The 14378-nt window shown below is 40.3% G+C and overlaps 1 protein-coding gene across 1 annotated transcript in view; it reads left to right on the plus strand.

The window, feature by feature from the left end:
- The first annotated feature begins 4398 nt into the window (after positions 1-4398).
- Positions 4399-14378, plus strand: part of slc44a5a (solute carrier family 44 member 5a) — a 42962-nt gene continuing 32982 nt past the window's right edge. Inside the window, exon 1 of the mRNA XM_020619624.1 lies at positions 4399-4845. Coding sequence (XP_020475280.1) covers positions 4782-4845 — 64 coding nt within the window. The 5' untranslated portion in view covers positions 4399-4781. The remainder of the gene's footprint in view (positions 4846-14378) is intronic.

Genomic DNA, 14378 nt, shown 5'->3' on the forward strand with positions numbered 1-14378 from the left:
AGTAGCTAGGAAGAGGCTGGGTAATGGCGGTCAGGTAGCGCAAGCTTTTAGCCTAGCATGAAGTCCTCCTTGCCTGCTCCGTTTGCGTCTCCATCAAATTATTCAAGGTTCCGCGACCCAGTTCTGGATAAGCGGAGGAAAATGGATGGATGGAAGGTTCTTAATGTTGGCCAATAAATTCAGAGAAGAGCCAGTTGTGATGCCTAAATTCTAAGAGTACCATTTTACACTGTAGTCTCAGAAACTCCAGCTGAATTTTTAAGCACTCTCACAGCAAATAAAAGTACTTCTGTTTTATTCTCATTTAACAAGACAATGTTTTGAGACATTGAGCTTTTCATAGAGTCCATGCAGTCCCTTAGGTGGAAATAGTTTGCTGAAATTGTCATGTTTGATAAAGAGTGTCATAAGCATAAAAATGAAAAGTCATATGGTAGCATATAAATAGAGGGATAAAATAGGGCCTTTTTAGAAATTTGGGAGGAATGCAATTATATAAGGTGGAAAAATGTGATCTGAGGGAGCCATTTCAAATTTACTATGGTATTATTATTATTATGTTTTCAGAGAGTCGCAACAACAGTGTCAGATGTGAACCATAGTGATACAGGACCACAGCAGGTCATAAAGCACCAAAAGTAGAACAAGGTAAAGGATTTTAATTTTATTTATAAATTAAAATTTTGGACAAAATGAATTTTATCTATTTGATTTCAAACTCATTTTTTTAATGCATGCACTTTAAAGATTGCCTGCTCTGTGGTCTCCACTTAAAATCCATTTTCTCTCATCCTTTGTTGCATATTTTGAAGATTTAAAATATGTTGACTTTTTTTCTCAATTGAGAAACAAATATTAATTTGTGTCAATTGTTATACAGGTTGGCAACCATTCAAGAGAAGGATGTGGGAGAAAGAGGAGATCCTTGCTGTGGAGAAGCACAGGATGCCCTTCATTACTTGTCGTGTTCCAGGGAAGCACAACTGCGATAAGTACCTTGAACTTGAAAAAGTAGCACTCAGAAACAGAAAATGGTTGGCCATAAAGTTCTATATTAAGAATCGAATAACATCTCCTAAAGAACAAAGCTTAAAAAGGTCATTTAATGCCCTTTGACACTGGTTATGCTTGTTGACACGTTTAAGCATATTCAAGTATATTTCATACATTAGTTGCCCCAGTAATTTGCAGTGAAAGGTTTGTTAGATACTGTTCAGTTTTGTTTAAAATGATTAATTTTGGAAACAATTTGAGTGCTTTTTTTATGTAGAGGATGGCTTGGTAAAGTTTTGGAAATAACAGTGAGAGGAGAGCTTACTTTTGCTGACAAATACCAACACAATACTTTTTTAATGACTGCAAGTAATGTTTAGTCTTATTAAAGAATAAAATTGGTAGAATTTTGACTTAATAGCAGAAACCATGATCAGAGAAGTCATCAAGATTATGAGTCTGACCACATATTTGATGTCAGCTTTCAGTACCTGGCAGTTTTCACTGCCTGGTGATAAAGATGTGTTCTGTCAGTAGCAAAAAAAAGTAACTTCTGATACCAGCCCATTAAAACAGATGACAAGTTGAATGTAAGTGGAACTTGTAAACACTCAGTAAATTTGAGTTTAGGCCTCAGTTAAAATAAAAGATGTATTAAACATTTATTGAACCACCTCTCTTTTATTTGGAGCAGCCTCTGTTAAATTCAACCAAGGAAATTAAAAGTACAAGATTGTACAACTAAAATGCACCAGGTGTGTAGATAGATGAAACACTCAAGTTACTCAAATAAAATATTTTATAAAACATATAATTTTAAACTTTTTTATTTGTATTCCCATTGTATTCATATATCCTATTCTAACATTTTATCAATCTGATGTTGTCATTGCTAGTACTTATGTCCTGTATCTTTTATAGCACTAAATACTAGGTGTCATATGGTAGCCAATTCTAAAAATATTTAAAAAAAAAAAAAAAAAAAAAAAAAAAAAAAGAAAAGCAACGTCCTGCAGTGTCATCAGGTCCAAAAAAAAATCAGATCCCACTTTTCACACAAAAACAAGGTTGATAAGACCATACTCTGTGTTTTAATGCCTTCAGCCATTCAACAGGTCCCAATGCTGAGCCAGTCACAGGCCAGACCACGGTCACTACTGCTACACAGACCTGGCTTCACTTACTACTTGAACTGGTTCAAGTTTCTTATTCCTTTCCTTTTCTTTTTTTTTCTGAGGCACCCAGGAGACTCCCAAAGGTGCCAATCCCACCAACCCTGCACTAGCAGCAGACTCGCACACGTTCAAAAATGTAACTCAAAACATTTCAATTAATAAGTGACCCAGGACTGCTATGAATACCCCCAGTTACTAGTTGTTAAGATCCAGCAGAAGGCCTCACTTTGACAGTCATAGGTGTTAAGTGGTTCTCCAAAGTAAGTTTAACCAGAATCTGTGTTTTGTGGTACTCAGGAAGAAAGAAAACCCTGATAGTGTGTTTATGATGACCTCACTTATAACTAAAAACCTGAAAATCCCCAGGAAGCTCTTCCTAGTCATGTCAGGGAACTCTACTTTGTCTGATTAAAAATTTGAAGTGATCGCTCTGTTTATGTCCACTCCAGGATGCTACCTGATTTTTTACAGAGTTGTACAACCTTCAGAAAGGGTGGTTCCTACAATGAATGAACTTGTCCGGTGTCCCTACAATGCCACAAAGACAAGGATGTGTGTGTAGGTGTGTGAGAGAGAGAGAGAGAGAGAGAGTAGTCCTACGGTGTGTGGGGTGTTGTGTGGGGGGGGGGGGGGGGGGGGGGGGTTGCACTGTTTGACTTTGACTTAATGCATTACTAAGACAAATTAGGATAATAGTCATTTTTTGGAACTTTGTGTGAAATCAGTGAGAAAGTATTATAACATTTTACTACAGAGATTCACTTCAGAAAAGGACCATGCCGTGGCCTCAGTTCAGCTGGAGGCCGTGCCATCACGTTACCATCCCATGTGCTGTATTATATGAAAGTATTACATGATCAGCATCACCCTGCACATCACCTGTTCCACCTGCTGCCCTCTGGGAGGAGATACAGGTCCATCCGCTCCAGAACCACCAGACTGGCCTGCAGCCTCTATCCTCAGGCAGTGAGGCTACTGAATGAACAGCCCTCCCTCTCTCTGTCCCCCTCCATCACCACATATCACACTCCACCACTGCAGTAACTGTGAACTAGACTTTGCATTGTTGCAGCTCTCACACAGCATCTTACTCATCTCAGTTTACTGCCTTGACCCTGCTGCTGAACTGTTGTTTTGTTGCACTAAATAGTACACAGGACATATTTTTTATATTTGGGAGGCACTTTTGCTTTGCTATGCCAGTATTAAGATGTTCAAACGATATCTCATTGTTATTTATAACTGTGTTATTATGACAATGACAATATAGTATTGAATTGAATTGAATATTGTGATAAGCAAAAATCTGTAGAGATGCACAGTATTACACTGTGTTTAAGAATCATGATTGTCAATGAAGGATTGTGCCAAAGACCTCATTTATCCTATCAGCACATGGGATGGTAACGTGATGGCACGGCCTCCAGCTGAACTGAGGCCACGGCACGGTCCTTTTCTGAAGTGAATCTCTGTAGTAAAATGTTATAATACTTTCTCACTGATTTCACACAAAGTTCCAAAAAATGACTATTATCCTAATTTGTCTTAGTAATGCATTAAGTCAAAGTCAAACAGTGCAACCCCCCCCCCCCCCCCCCCCCCCCACACAACACCCCACACACCCCTACTGTTAATTACGTAACTCGGGGTTTAGTCGATTTGTACGTTTGATCAGTAATAAAGTAATCTGCCAGACTAAGATTTTTAAATGTGAATTTGCAGTTGATTTGCAAATAAATTTTAAAACTGGACTTTTGGGCAGAACTATTTTCATAGCTACTTAAACCGAGGTGAAATTGGTTTGAAGTTGGTTGTTGACACATTTTCTTTTCACAAGACCTCCATGCAAGCGAACAATGTCCAGTGCTGTCTGAGTAGGACAACGGCACCTCACCTACCCTGCACATGGCTGTATTAAGTTAGGGACCATCTGTAAATTACTGTCCAACTGAAAAATGAGATAATGAGAAAAATCACACATAAACTTCAGTAGTTTCCACCTCCTGTGAGATACTGGTTAAAAACTATTCAAAATTATCTCTCCACATGTTCCACAAAGGGCACACCTTTTATATTAGATCTTAATATTTTTTGGATGTCTGATTTTGACCCCCACCCCTCATGTCCGGGGTAGGTGAGGTTCCGTTGCCCTACTCAGACAGCACTGGACAGGGTTTGGTTGCATAGAGGTCTTGTGAACCGAATGTCCAACTTCAGACCAATTTCACTTCAGTGCTACTTGAAACGTAGCATATAAAATATTGAGACCCGGCCTAAGGAAGCCTCGTTATCCGTCAGTCCGATTCCCATTCCGATACAGCCGCTAAAGCTGAGAATTAAAACATTTTCCATCTATAATGAGTGTCTAACATCCCAGATTTAAGTAACAGGCTGCACAGATCATTCGAGCAGTGCAGGCGCAGTCTGGCTCAGTCCAGCATCAGATCCCTTTGTTAAAACAGTTTGGCGTGACGTCTCCACACAGAGCGCAGTGTATCAGAGTAAGAGAGGAGAGGGAGGGGAGAGGAGCTTGGGAGCTTACTACAAACTACTACCACAGTCAGCTGCCTCTTCATTCATCTCCTCCTTTGTGCACGGACAGCGCCACGCGCCATGGCGCCCCGACGGCACCCCCCGAGCAGCTCGGCCGCCGCGGGAGCTCCGCGTCCCCACTACGGTGAGTAGGCTCCCAGAGTAGCGCGCACGGCTGACTGATTCCCTGGCCTTAAACGGGCATTTGTAAGCAATGGACACTTTTTAAATGCAGTCAGAATACAACCGTGTTTGACATCTTAGCATATGATATAATATAGCATTATAACCAATAGTTTAGTTTAGTTATTTTTAACTGATTACAACCAAAACAGAAACCACAGCTTACAGGTATGGATCTGGGTATTTGTGCGGTAGTTTTTACTTTAGTCCCCTTTTTATTTATTTTGAGTTTGTTTTTTGTTTTGTTTTTTACAAAACAATGCACATGCTTACATTTTTGTTCTATGATGGGGGTTCGTTTTACACTGAAACCCAAGCAGCACGCTGATGTTAGGATCCTTTGTTTCTACAGGACTTTAGTGGATACACTCACCATCTTCTTTATTTAGACATTTTTATGAACACCAAAAGCCAAAGATAAGATTCTATTTTGCAAACCACCTGTGCTCTACTATGGCTTCTACTGTTTTCATTATTAGTAAAGGGTGATTTAGTCATGAGGGCATCGTCACTCCTGTTGTAGCCAACACTGACCATCTCAGAGGACACTGCTGGACGTGGTCTTCAGGTGGAAATGTAGCCGGTTTTGGTTTGTACATGGAGGTAGATGGCTAATGAGTAGTGTAAAAATAGCCAATGGCAACAAAGGTGTTCTTGTGTTGTGCTCTTTGTTGACAACAGAGGTGTTGTTTTGTTGCACTGAGTAGATTGTGCCTGTATTACTCAGCAGCAGGATAAAGATTAGCTGAGTATTATTGACCACTAATGCCATTAGCTGACCTCAGGTCTGTTTATCTCAGCAAGGATGCTTTTCTCTTGACTGTCCTCTTGTACATTAATTGCCTACTGTACCACTTTGTCAAATTTAATTTTAAAGATGTTGAATAATTGTTCCATATCAAACCAGTTGTGTTTTTTTTTTCATTTATTTATATATTAATAGCTAATCTGTCTATGCTTTCATACTGTGTAACTTGACAGAATCTTGAGGACAACCAGTCTGGAGATGATCTGGTATAAGACTAGAGTAAGGTGAGGCAAAGGTTATGGTTAAGGTTAGGGTCAGGTCAGTGTAAAGATGGTTACTTAGTTTACGCCAGTGTGTGTGTGCCAGCAACCTAAATTAACTGTACAGTTTGGGCAAATGCACCAGAATTGATCTGACTCAAACCAAACACATTAGCAGGGGAAGCACCCATAGACCGTGATAAGCATGAATATTAAAGTTATTACAGCAGGGGGATGCATCTCGAGACAATTTTATATTTTATTTATTCAAATTTGTGCAAAATCCTAGTTAATGCAGCTTTCAGTAAGTTACACCAGTGGTTAAAGGTCTCCCCCCTGTCTAGACATATGGTATAAACCACAAAATGTTTAGCTGGATCAGGGTGTGTTGCAGAGCACGATTAAGTCATGTTTGTCACTGCAAATGTCATCCTGCACCTGGAAATATACCCAGAATATTTCCAGCTTCTATGCTGTTTTTAACCAGGTGAAATCAGGCATTTTTATGGTGGTTAGATTTACATCACGTGACAAAGATACAGATTACAACATGCTGCGATCTAGAAAAACAGTGAGTCTGAGGTTTCCACAACAGGTTTCCGGCTTATATAAATTTCCTGTCATTAGACACAGTGGAGAAATGTATACATTTAATCACTTTAAAACACTTCTACTCACAGTGAGTAGGCGTGAAAGTAAACAGCGCGTCACCAGTGAGAATAAATTAACATCACAATATTCTGGTGCTCTTGGTGTTTGAATGTAAAAAAACTCTTCAGATGACTTACCTCAGTGTAAAAAATGAAATATAGGAAAGAAGATGTTATGATTTAACCTATGTGAACCCAACAGATGCAAAACATTGTGTAGTGACAAGGCTTTAGTAATGACAATGAGGTAGTGAAGAGGAAAATGCTCAAACAGGAAAACGAAGACGAGTATACACAAAGCAAAGGCAGACGAAGGACATGACCGAACAACACAAGAAACACAAGCAAACTATAAGAATGACACAGAGAGTAATCAACTCAAACCATCCCAGTGCATCAAGCAAGGAAAAGCTCAACCTGACTATATAATAATAATACTGCCAACAGGTACACTTTTAGGGAGCAATGTTTCAACTAAGAACAAAGGGTGAACAGCATAACTAGCAAAGTGAAACAGGTGCCTGAGTCAACCAAGTGCAGAGAATCAAGAGACCATAAATACCAGAGTTCAAAACAAAACATACAAACAAAACAAGGGGCCGGGGCCAAATAAAAGCAGGCAAGAATCACAGGTGGAGGCAAACGAACCAGCAAAAGGCTGACGGAGGAGAAGAGATGTTAAAGACCTGCCAGGCAGGGCTAATGAGCAACAGGTGGATGTCATGTAGGCCGATAAGGGGCAGAGTCATGCCGAGGCTGATGAAGGCAGCATGAGACAGCAGATACTGTATCTCCAGCATAAGTCCCAAAACAGGACGTCACCGGCTATCACGACAGAAGGTGTGTGAAGTATGGAAGTGCAGAAGGAAGCTGAAGTGACACACTCTAACGCATGCACACACATGTAGTGCACTGTACATGGTGTGTGTCTGTGGGAGTGAGAGAAGGAGGTCTTCCAGACTCCATCATCTATATACAGTATGTTACATAACTGATCTGCCACTGGAGGTGAGGGCTGTCAGCTGTGTGTGTGTGTGTCTGGTGGAAAAGGTGAAAGGAAGGAAAAGAGGTCCTCAGAGAGATAGCAGACACCTACACACACTTCTGTTTTCTCATTATACTGCAGAGGAGTCATGGAGCTGTATTAGTGCAAGCTGAGTTTACAGTTTGATTCACTGTGTCATAGACCCCAGTCCACTTTACAAACTCTCATTTCCAAAACCTAAAGATCCAATATAAAAGATTTAAAAATGTGTGAAAGATAGTTATTCATTGCATTATTCAAATTCATGCAAGAAATGAAGAGGAGAAAAACAACAACAACAGTTGTGTGAATTTCAGTTTTAGGTGCAAAGCAAAGTGTAAATTAACTGTGAGGGCTCCGTAGGTGGTAGTCTATAAATAGCACAACTCAAAGCTAAACACAGAAACTTTAAAACTGAAAACTGGAGCTGGTTGTATTGAAATGTCTGTTGTTAGGCAGTAAAGGGTGTGCACAGAAAGTTGAAAGTACAGGGTTATGCAAAAAGAATGAACCGACTTCATTACGCAATATTTTATTAAGGAAAAGTAATACAAAACTCCAGCCAAGTCACAAGTATTCTACTCACAATCAACTTTTATTTCCTGTCTTACAAGTGTTCAATGTGGCCACCACCTGCAGCGCGGGTAACATCAATGCGATAAGAGAATTCCTCCCAGGCACGTATTAGCATGTCACGATCCACTGAGTTGATCGCTGTTGTTATTCGATGTTTAAGGTCATTAAGCTCACATGCCATTTAAGCCATTCAAAATTTAGATAACTCCTCTTTCAAAGGGTCAGTGACTCATTCCAAAATGACAGAACATGGAACTTAATTAAAACAAAAATTTTTGACAAAGCCTGAATAGTATATAGGCTTTTTTGACACCTGTAAGGCAGTGGAGGGTGTGAAAACAGTTATTATATTATTTTACAATGGTGCATTCATACACTAATATCTAACTAGGACTGGAGGAACTAATTAAAATCACCATGCCTTCACATATCCCACTGCTGCTTATGTTTATCTGTCTATCTATATATATGTGTGTGTCACTTTAATACAGTAACTGTAATACTTTGAGAAAACCTGTTCTCATTAGTCATTTTTAGAACTAATTCGACTAAACAGAAAACTAGAAAACGTGCTCAGTAGAGCGTATGACTCCACCAGTGTGTACTGAGGCAGATTCATTCCACTGTAGCGTATCACTGTGGTCCTGGGTTTGAGCTTCATCACCATAAAGTGCCAGAGTTACAGTTAATGTCATTTACATTTATTATTTATATGCTCAAAAAATTGGTCTGTGCTGTTAAGTTTCTTTCATACCTGTAGGTGCTATTAAAGCTCACTCAGGCTTTCACATGGTGTGGAGTGATCTGACCTATAGAAAGTTTGTGATTTCTTTGATAGCTAACTTTATATTTGCAACCAGCTGTCACCAATTAAACAGCGTTCAATAAGACTGAGTGCATCTCCTTGGTAGAGGTCTGCACTCCACTGAGCACATTTCCTAGTACAGAAATGTACATGCCATGACCACCATCACCAGTACCAGATCAAGTATAAATGGATCATTTATAACTGCTGTTGCTGACCTGCATACTGTACCAAGCTGGACCCAGCTGTAGAGCTGACAACTGTTAATGAAAAGGTTAGTACACATTAGTCTGATGATGAGGTCATGGATTTCAGAAGGAACTAGGACTGAAGTAAAGTATGAAATAACATGAAAGAGGACTCCTGCCTCATGACTGCGTTGTTTTAAATAACTGAAGGTACGAACATATTTATTTAATGTTGCTGCATTATATAGTCTCTGGTGTGCTATAAATTTGTTGCTCTCAAAATGATGTTAACGTGTAGTGGGGTAATAAGAACCAAATATGATGCCAGGCTTGCTACTGGTTGAACGAATTAGAGGCCATAGCCTGACAAAGGCTCTTTGCCAAAACACATTGGTCTTCACTTTAAAGGTGTTCCAAACACTGTGAGTGTTGCTGGACATTTAATTTTCCTGTGGCCTCACAGTCCATCAATTACGCTCAACATTTATAACTCGCATTTTCATATGCGTGTCGTGTGATTTATTGGACGCTACAAACACATAACAAATAATTTTTTGCCTTTAAGCTGCTCCCTTTACAAATGCACCAATCACTGAGGAAAGGTTTTCATTCCAGGCGCTCCTCTCCCCCCGTTGACATGCCAGGTCTGTCACCAAGTGATATTCTGGGACCTCATAATTTAAAAATTAAGCAGTGCCTTAACTGTCTTGTCAAACTCTGACTGTGAAAAAAGTTTGCTTGTCACAAAATATATCACACTCATTTGATTTATATTTGAGGGCACGGCATGGCGTACTTATGTTATGTATCACTAAGTAGAGGCATAGCACTGTGCACACACGCACAGTGTTGCCCACTGTGGCACATGAAGTACATGTCTCTTATTAAAACTGTTGTTCAAATACTGACACTTATAAAACAGTGTACAGTACTGTTTTTATCAGCAGGGTACTGCAATACCTTTCTAGTATCAGTATACCGTGCAACACTAATTCCAGATGCTACTGATGGAGGGTGAGGTCAGTCAAAGGCTGCACAGTCTGCACATATTATCAGTCCTGTATGGTGCCGCCAGGAGGCGGCTCATGTTAGAGAATGGGGATGATACAATCCACTTTAGGGGTGTGTCATATCATACTTTGAGTCCCACTTGGGGACAGGGCTTATTTGGGGTTGGGGATAAAGTATCTGATGAATGCTGATTTGTGTTCTGTGCTATTATAACCAGGGGAGCATCTGCTCCAGGATGGCACAGTCCTTAGGCCTCAGAACCAAACTCGTTCAAAAATCCTGGCAGTCTGAGAAAGAAGACAGCAACAAAGTAAACAGGCTGGAAGGTGCAGCACTGTATTGGAATGTGGCAGCAACAAACAGTATCAGTACAAAACATCAGGCAGTGTAGCTACACCAGTATTGTCTTACCTTGGAACAGCTCCCTGTTGAATTCAGTTTCACTGCAAAAGAACTCGGTGGTGGTGAACTGTACCTATCTAGCATTTCATAGAGCAATGCGCCTAGCAGCCAGACTGTGGTAACACAGCTCTGTATGTCTTACTTATGTAAAACTCTGGAGGGGCTTATTTAGCGGTGACTGTGATGCAGAGAGAAGAAACAAGGCATGAGAAGCACTCTAAGAAATGAAAGTCATCACTCCAGAGGTCAACTGATGAATGAAGAGCCGGAGCAGAAGCCAGACGACATACCAGCTTTAAGGTCTCTTTTTGTCAAGGCAGCCACATCCAAAGTCTATGCTTCGCACTCCAGGGACATGGAAACCAGTTTTGATCAGAATGTGTCCTGATTTGGTGTCACGGTGGAAGACCCCTTTTGAGCGCATATTAATGGCTGCCTCCAGCAGCTGCTTTATGATGATCTGAAGAGGAGTTACCATCCAGTAACAAAGCCATTAGTTACAACATAGAAACCCTATGTAGTGGACTGCTGGAGAGAGGTTCCCAAATGGGTAAACAGATTAAACCTAAACTGAAAACAATCACATTTTCAGAAGTAGGCAGCTTGAATATCTAGTTGCTCTCCCACACAGAAGCATGCTCCACCACTTTCAGTACCTTAGACACAACTTCCTCCAAGGAACCACTGTCATTAAAGTAGGTCAGCAGGTCCACAGAGTGAACTGGTTGGTCCTCCATGACAGGAGATCCTTGTGGTTCAGATCATATTAGTCGATTAGTGAGACAGCAGCAGATTTGATCACTGCCTCCGGCCCATCTGCCACTTGCAGCATAAGGATCCAAAGGGATCATACACGTATTCCCATTTAAGAGCTAAAAGAGGCACATATATACATAACAAAATTACTGCTTTAAATGACTCAGTTGTGTACATTATGTGTTTTCATCATGAACAAAATAAGTTCAACTATGATTTTGGCAACTGCCTCTGAGATAAATGCTGAAAAAACGTAGAAGAAATTATCTGGACCTGGTTTTAGACTGCTGGTGAGCTGGACATATTTATCCCCTTGAGTGGTGTTTCAGTCCTTCGACAGCCAACAATGTCCTCTAATGGTAACGGTGAGACTCTCAGCAATACTATTAGAGGACATTGTTGGCTGTCGAAGCACTGAAACACCACTCAGGGGGATAAATATCTCCAGCTCACCACCAGTCAGACAGAACTGATGAAGCATCTTGGATGAGAGGTGAAACATCTTCTACCTAAAACTATGTCCAGATGATTTCTTCTACATTTTTTCAGCATACTATGACCTGGATGACTGAGAATTTGCATGACATGCTGAGATAGATCACCCACCACTGGTTTGTTGCTCCACATCTGCTTTGGGGATGTGTTTGATCACAACATATGGGACAGAGTCAGAAGTACTACATGGATTACTGCAGGGAATGTGTGTGACAGGCCTGCCTATCTTTCACTCAAATAGTAGTCACTTTTTTTTCTATCTGTAGCCGATCTGTTCCCAGACATTTAGTCTAAAAAGCAACACTGTTTAAAAAATGAAAGCACCCGTGTCATCGTGACCTTGTTGCTCCAGGAACATGTGACATAATTAATTGTAATCCACAAAAGACAGATTATGTATGGAATATTTAAAAAGTGAAAGGCTAACTGTGATTGCTGCCATCAGCCCATGTCAACAGTACTAAGCCCCTCCCTCAAGTTATGATCCAACAGTTGATTTTTTTTTGTTTCAAAAAAAGTGAAAACATCATCCCTTGAGAAATGTAACCCATTCTCACTATCAGGGTGTCAAATACTAGCATCTTGCCAATTACCTTTTTGTCTCATACACACACTAAACGGCATTATTTTCCAACAGAGAACGGTGTTAACCCACTCGGGTCAGTGTTTGATGCCCAGAGCACCAGGTGCAGCTGTGTGTTCATGGTGACATAGTATCTGAAGGGAGAAGGTCCATGTTAGCAGGAGGGTGGGGGTGGATGAGTGGGCCAGAAACACCGGCCTTTCCCACAAGAGAGAGGTGTTCATCTGTGATGTTGTGCTTTTAAATTGATTAGTGTTTTAACTGAATCCTAAATCGAACCACGTTGTGTCTGTGTTTTCTGCACTTTGTATGTTTGTTTGTTTAGACCTTGAGGCAGCTGTGGCCTAAGAAGTAGAGTGGGTCCACATATTGAAGTGTCCTTGGGCAAGACACTGAACCCCAGGTTTCTCTTGGTGGCCATGTGTGCATGTAAATGATTGTAAAGCGTCTTTGCAGCCAACACCGTTAATGTGCATATTGTACAGTGTTTTAAGTGTGTAGAATGGCACTGCATGAGTACAAGTTCATTTAATTTGGCATCTCATACTGATGTGAATGCCAACCTAGATTTAAAACATATCACCTCATACAGTTCAGAAACTATTTAAAATGACAGTGTATTGGCTCCTGAGGAAGATATCTGGCGCTTCAGCTGCTTAGGGCTCCACTACGTTCATTAGGCCATTTCTAGCTTTCTCGGTGTGCTGTTTGGTGCTGGGCAGGTGGCTGCTACAAACCTCCCCACATGTACACTATAAATCAATTACAGAAATCAGATGAAAAAGAAAATAAAGCTGGCTAGTAATAAAGCTAGTTTTGTTAGCTTAGTGCCTCTCCATCAGACAGGATGACAACATGGGCTTTGATCAGACATTACATAACAAACCATGACTTTTTGATTTTACATTTCATTTTATTGGCTGTCCTGTTTGCCAATCATATTGTGTCTCACAATTTATACAGTGCCTTGCGAAAGTATTCGGCCCCCTTGAACTTTGCGACCTTTTGCCACATTTCAGGCTTCAAACATAAAGATATAAAACTGTAATTTTTTGTGAAGAATCAACAACAAGTGGGACACAATCATGAAGTGGAACGAAATTTATTGGATATTTCAAACGTTTTTAACAAATAAAAAACTGAAAAATTGGCCGTGCAAAATTATTCAGCCCCCTTAAGTTAATACTTTGTAGCGGCCAACACAAACTAGACTTTTTCAGTAATTTGTTGCTTTGCTTTCCTTCATCAAAAGGACCTAAACAATTGTTAACCTCAGCTCGAAAATGATTTTCAGAACTCAAAGATCTCCGGTACAGCCTAACACTAAACAATTCCTCATGATCTGCCTCTGCAGGGGTACTAATGCCATCGGAGCCACACTGTATAAAACAAATACATGAAACGATCGATTTAATTCATGTAGACTGATGAATGCACTTTTGACTGTTTTGGCATTTTGTGATGTGACTTTGTGGTGTTGGGTGCCTTTAATCCTTGTGTATTTCATCTCACTCCAACAGTGTGTGAATACATTTTATATACTTCTGTTTGCAGGAGTGTGTGTGTGTGACAGACAAATAACATATGTACAATAGGTCAGAACAAAACTATCTGCCCAGTTAATGTAATTGTAATATGATCGTTAAATTGGCTCATGGATAGATGTTAAAACGAACCACCCTGTTGTTTATCTGTATTCAATGGCCCGTGAGTCAAAATTCACACCTAAAGTCATTCAAATGAATCATCATTAGCGTGGAAGGAAAATACTTAAACAAGTCTCACTCATCCACTAACATGAATTAGCGAATTGCGTGTTTGCTTAACTGCAACTAACAAAACGAGGATGTAGGTAAATATTGAAATTCCCTTCGATTGGTGGCCAGTCTGTAAAGCACCGGGTGAGCAGGCGCTCCCTATTGATGAGCTTCAGCTAATCCATCGCATTTCCCTGTAAATAGCTTTCTGCATGAGAAAGAGACCCCCCCCCCCCCCCC

This window comes from Monopterus albus, unplaced genomic scaffold, assembly GCF_001952655.1.
Source record: "Monopterus albus unplaced genomic scaffold, M_albus_1.0 scaffold223.1, whole genome shotgun sequence".
Classification (NCBI taxonomy): domain Eukaryota; kingdom Metazoa; phylum Chordata; class Actinopteri; order Synbranchiformes; family Synbranchidae; genus Monopterus; species Monopterus albus.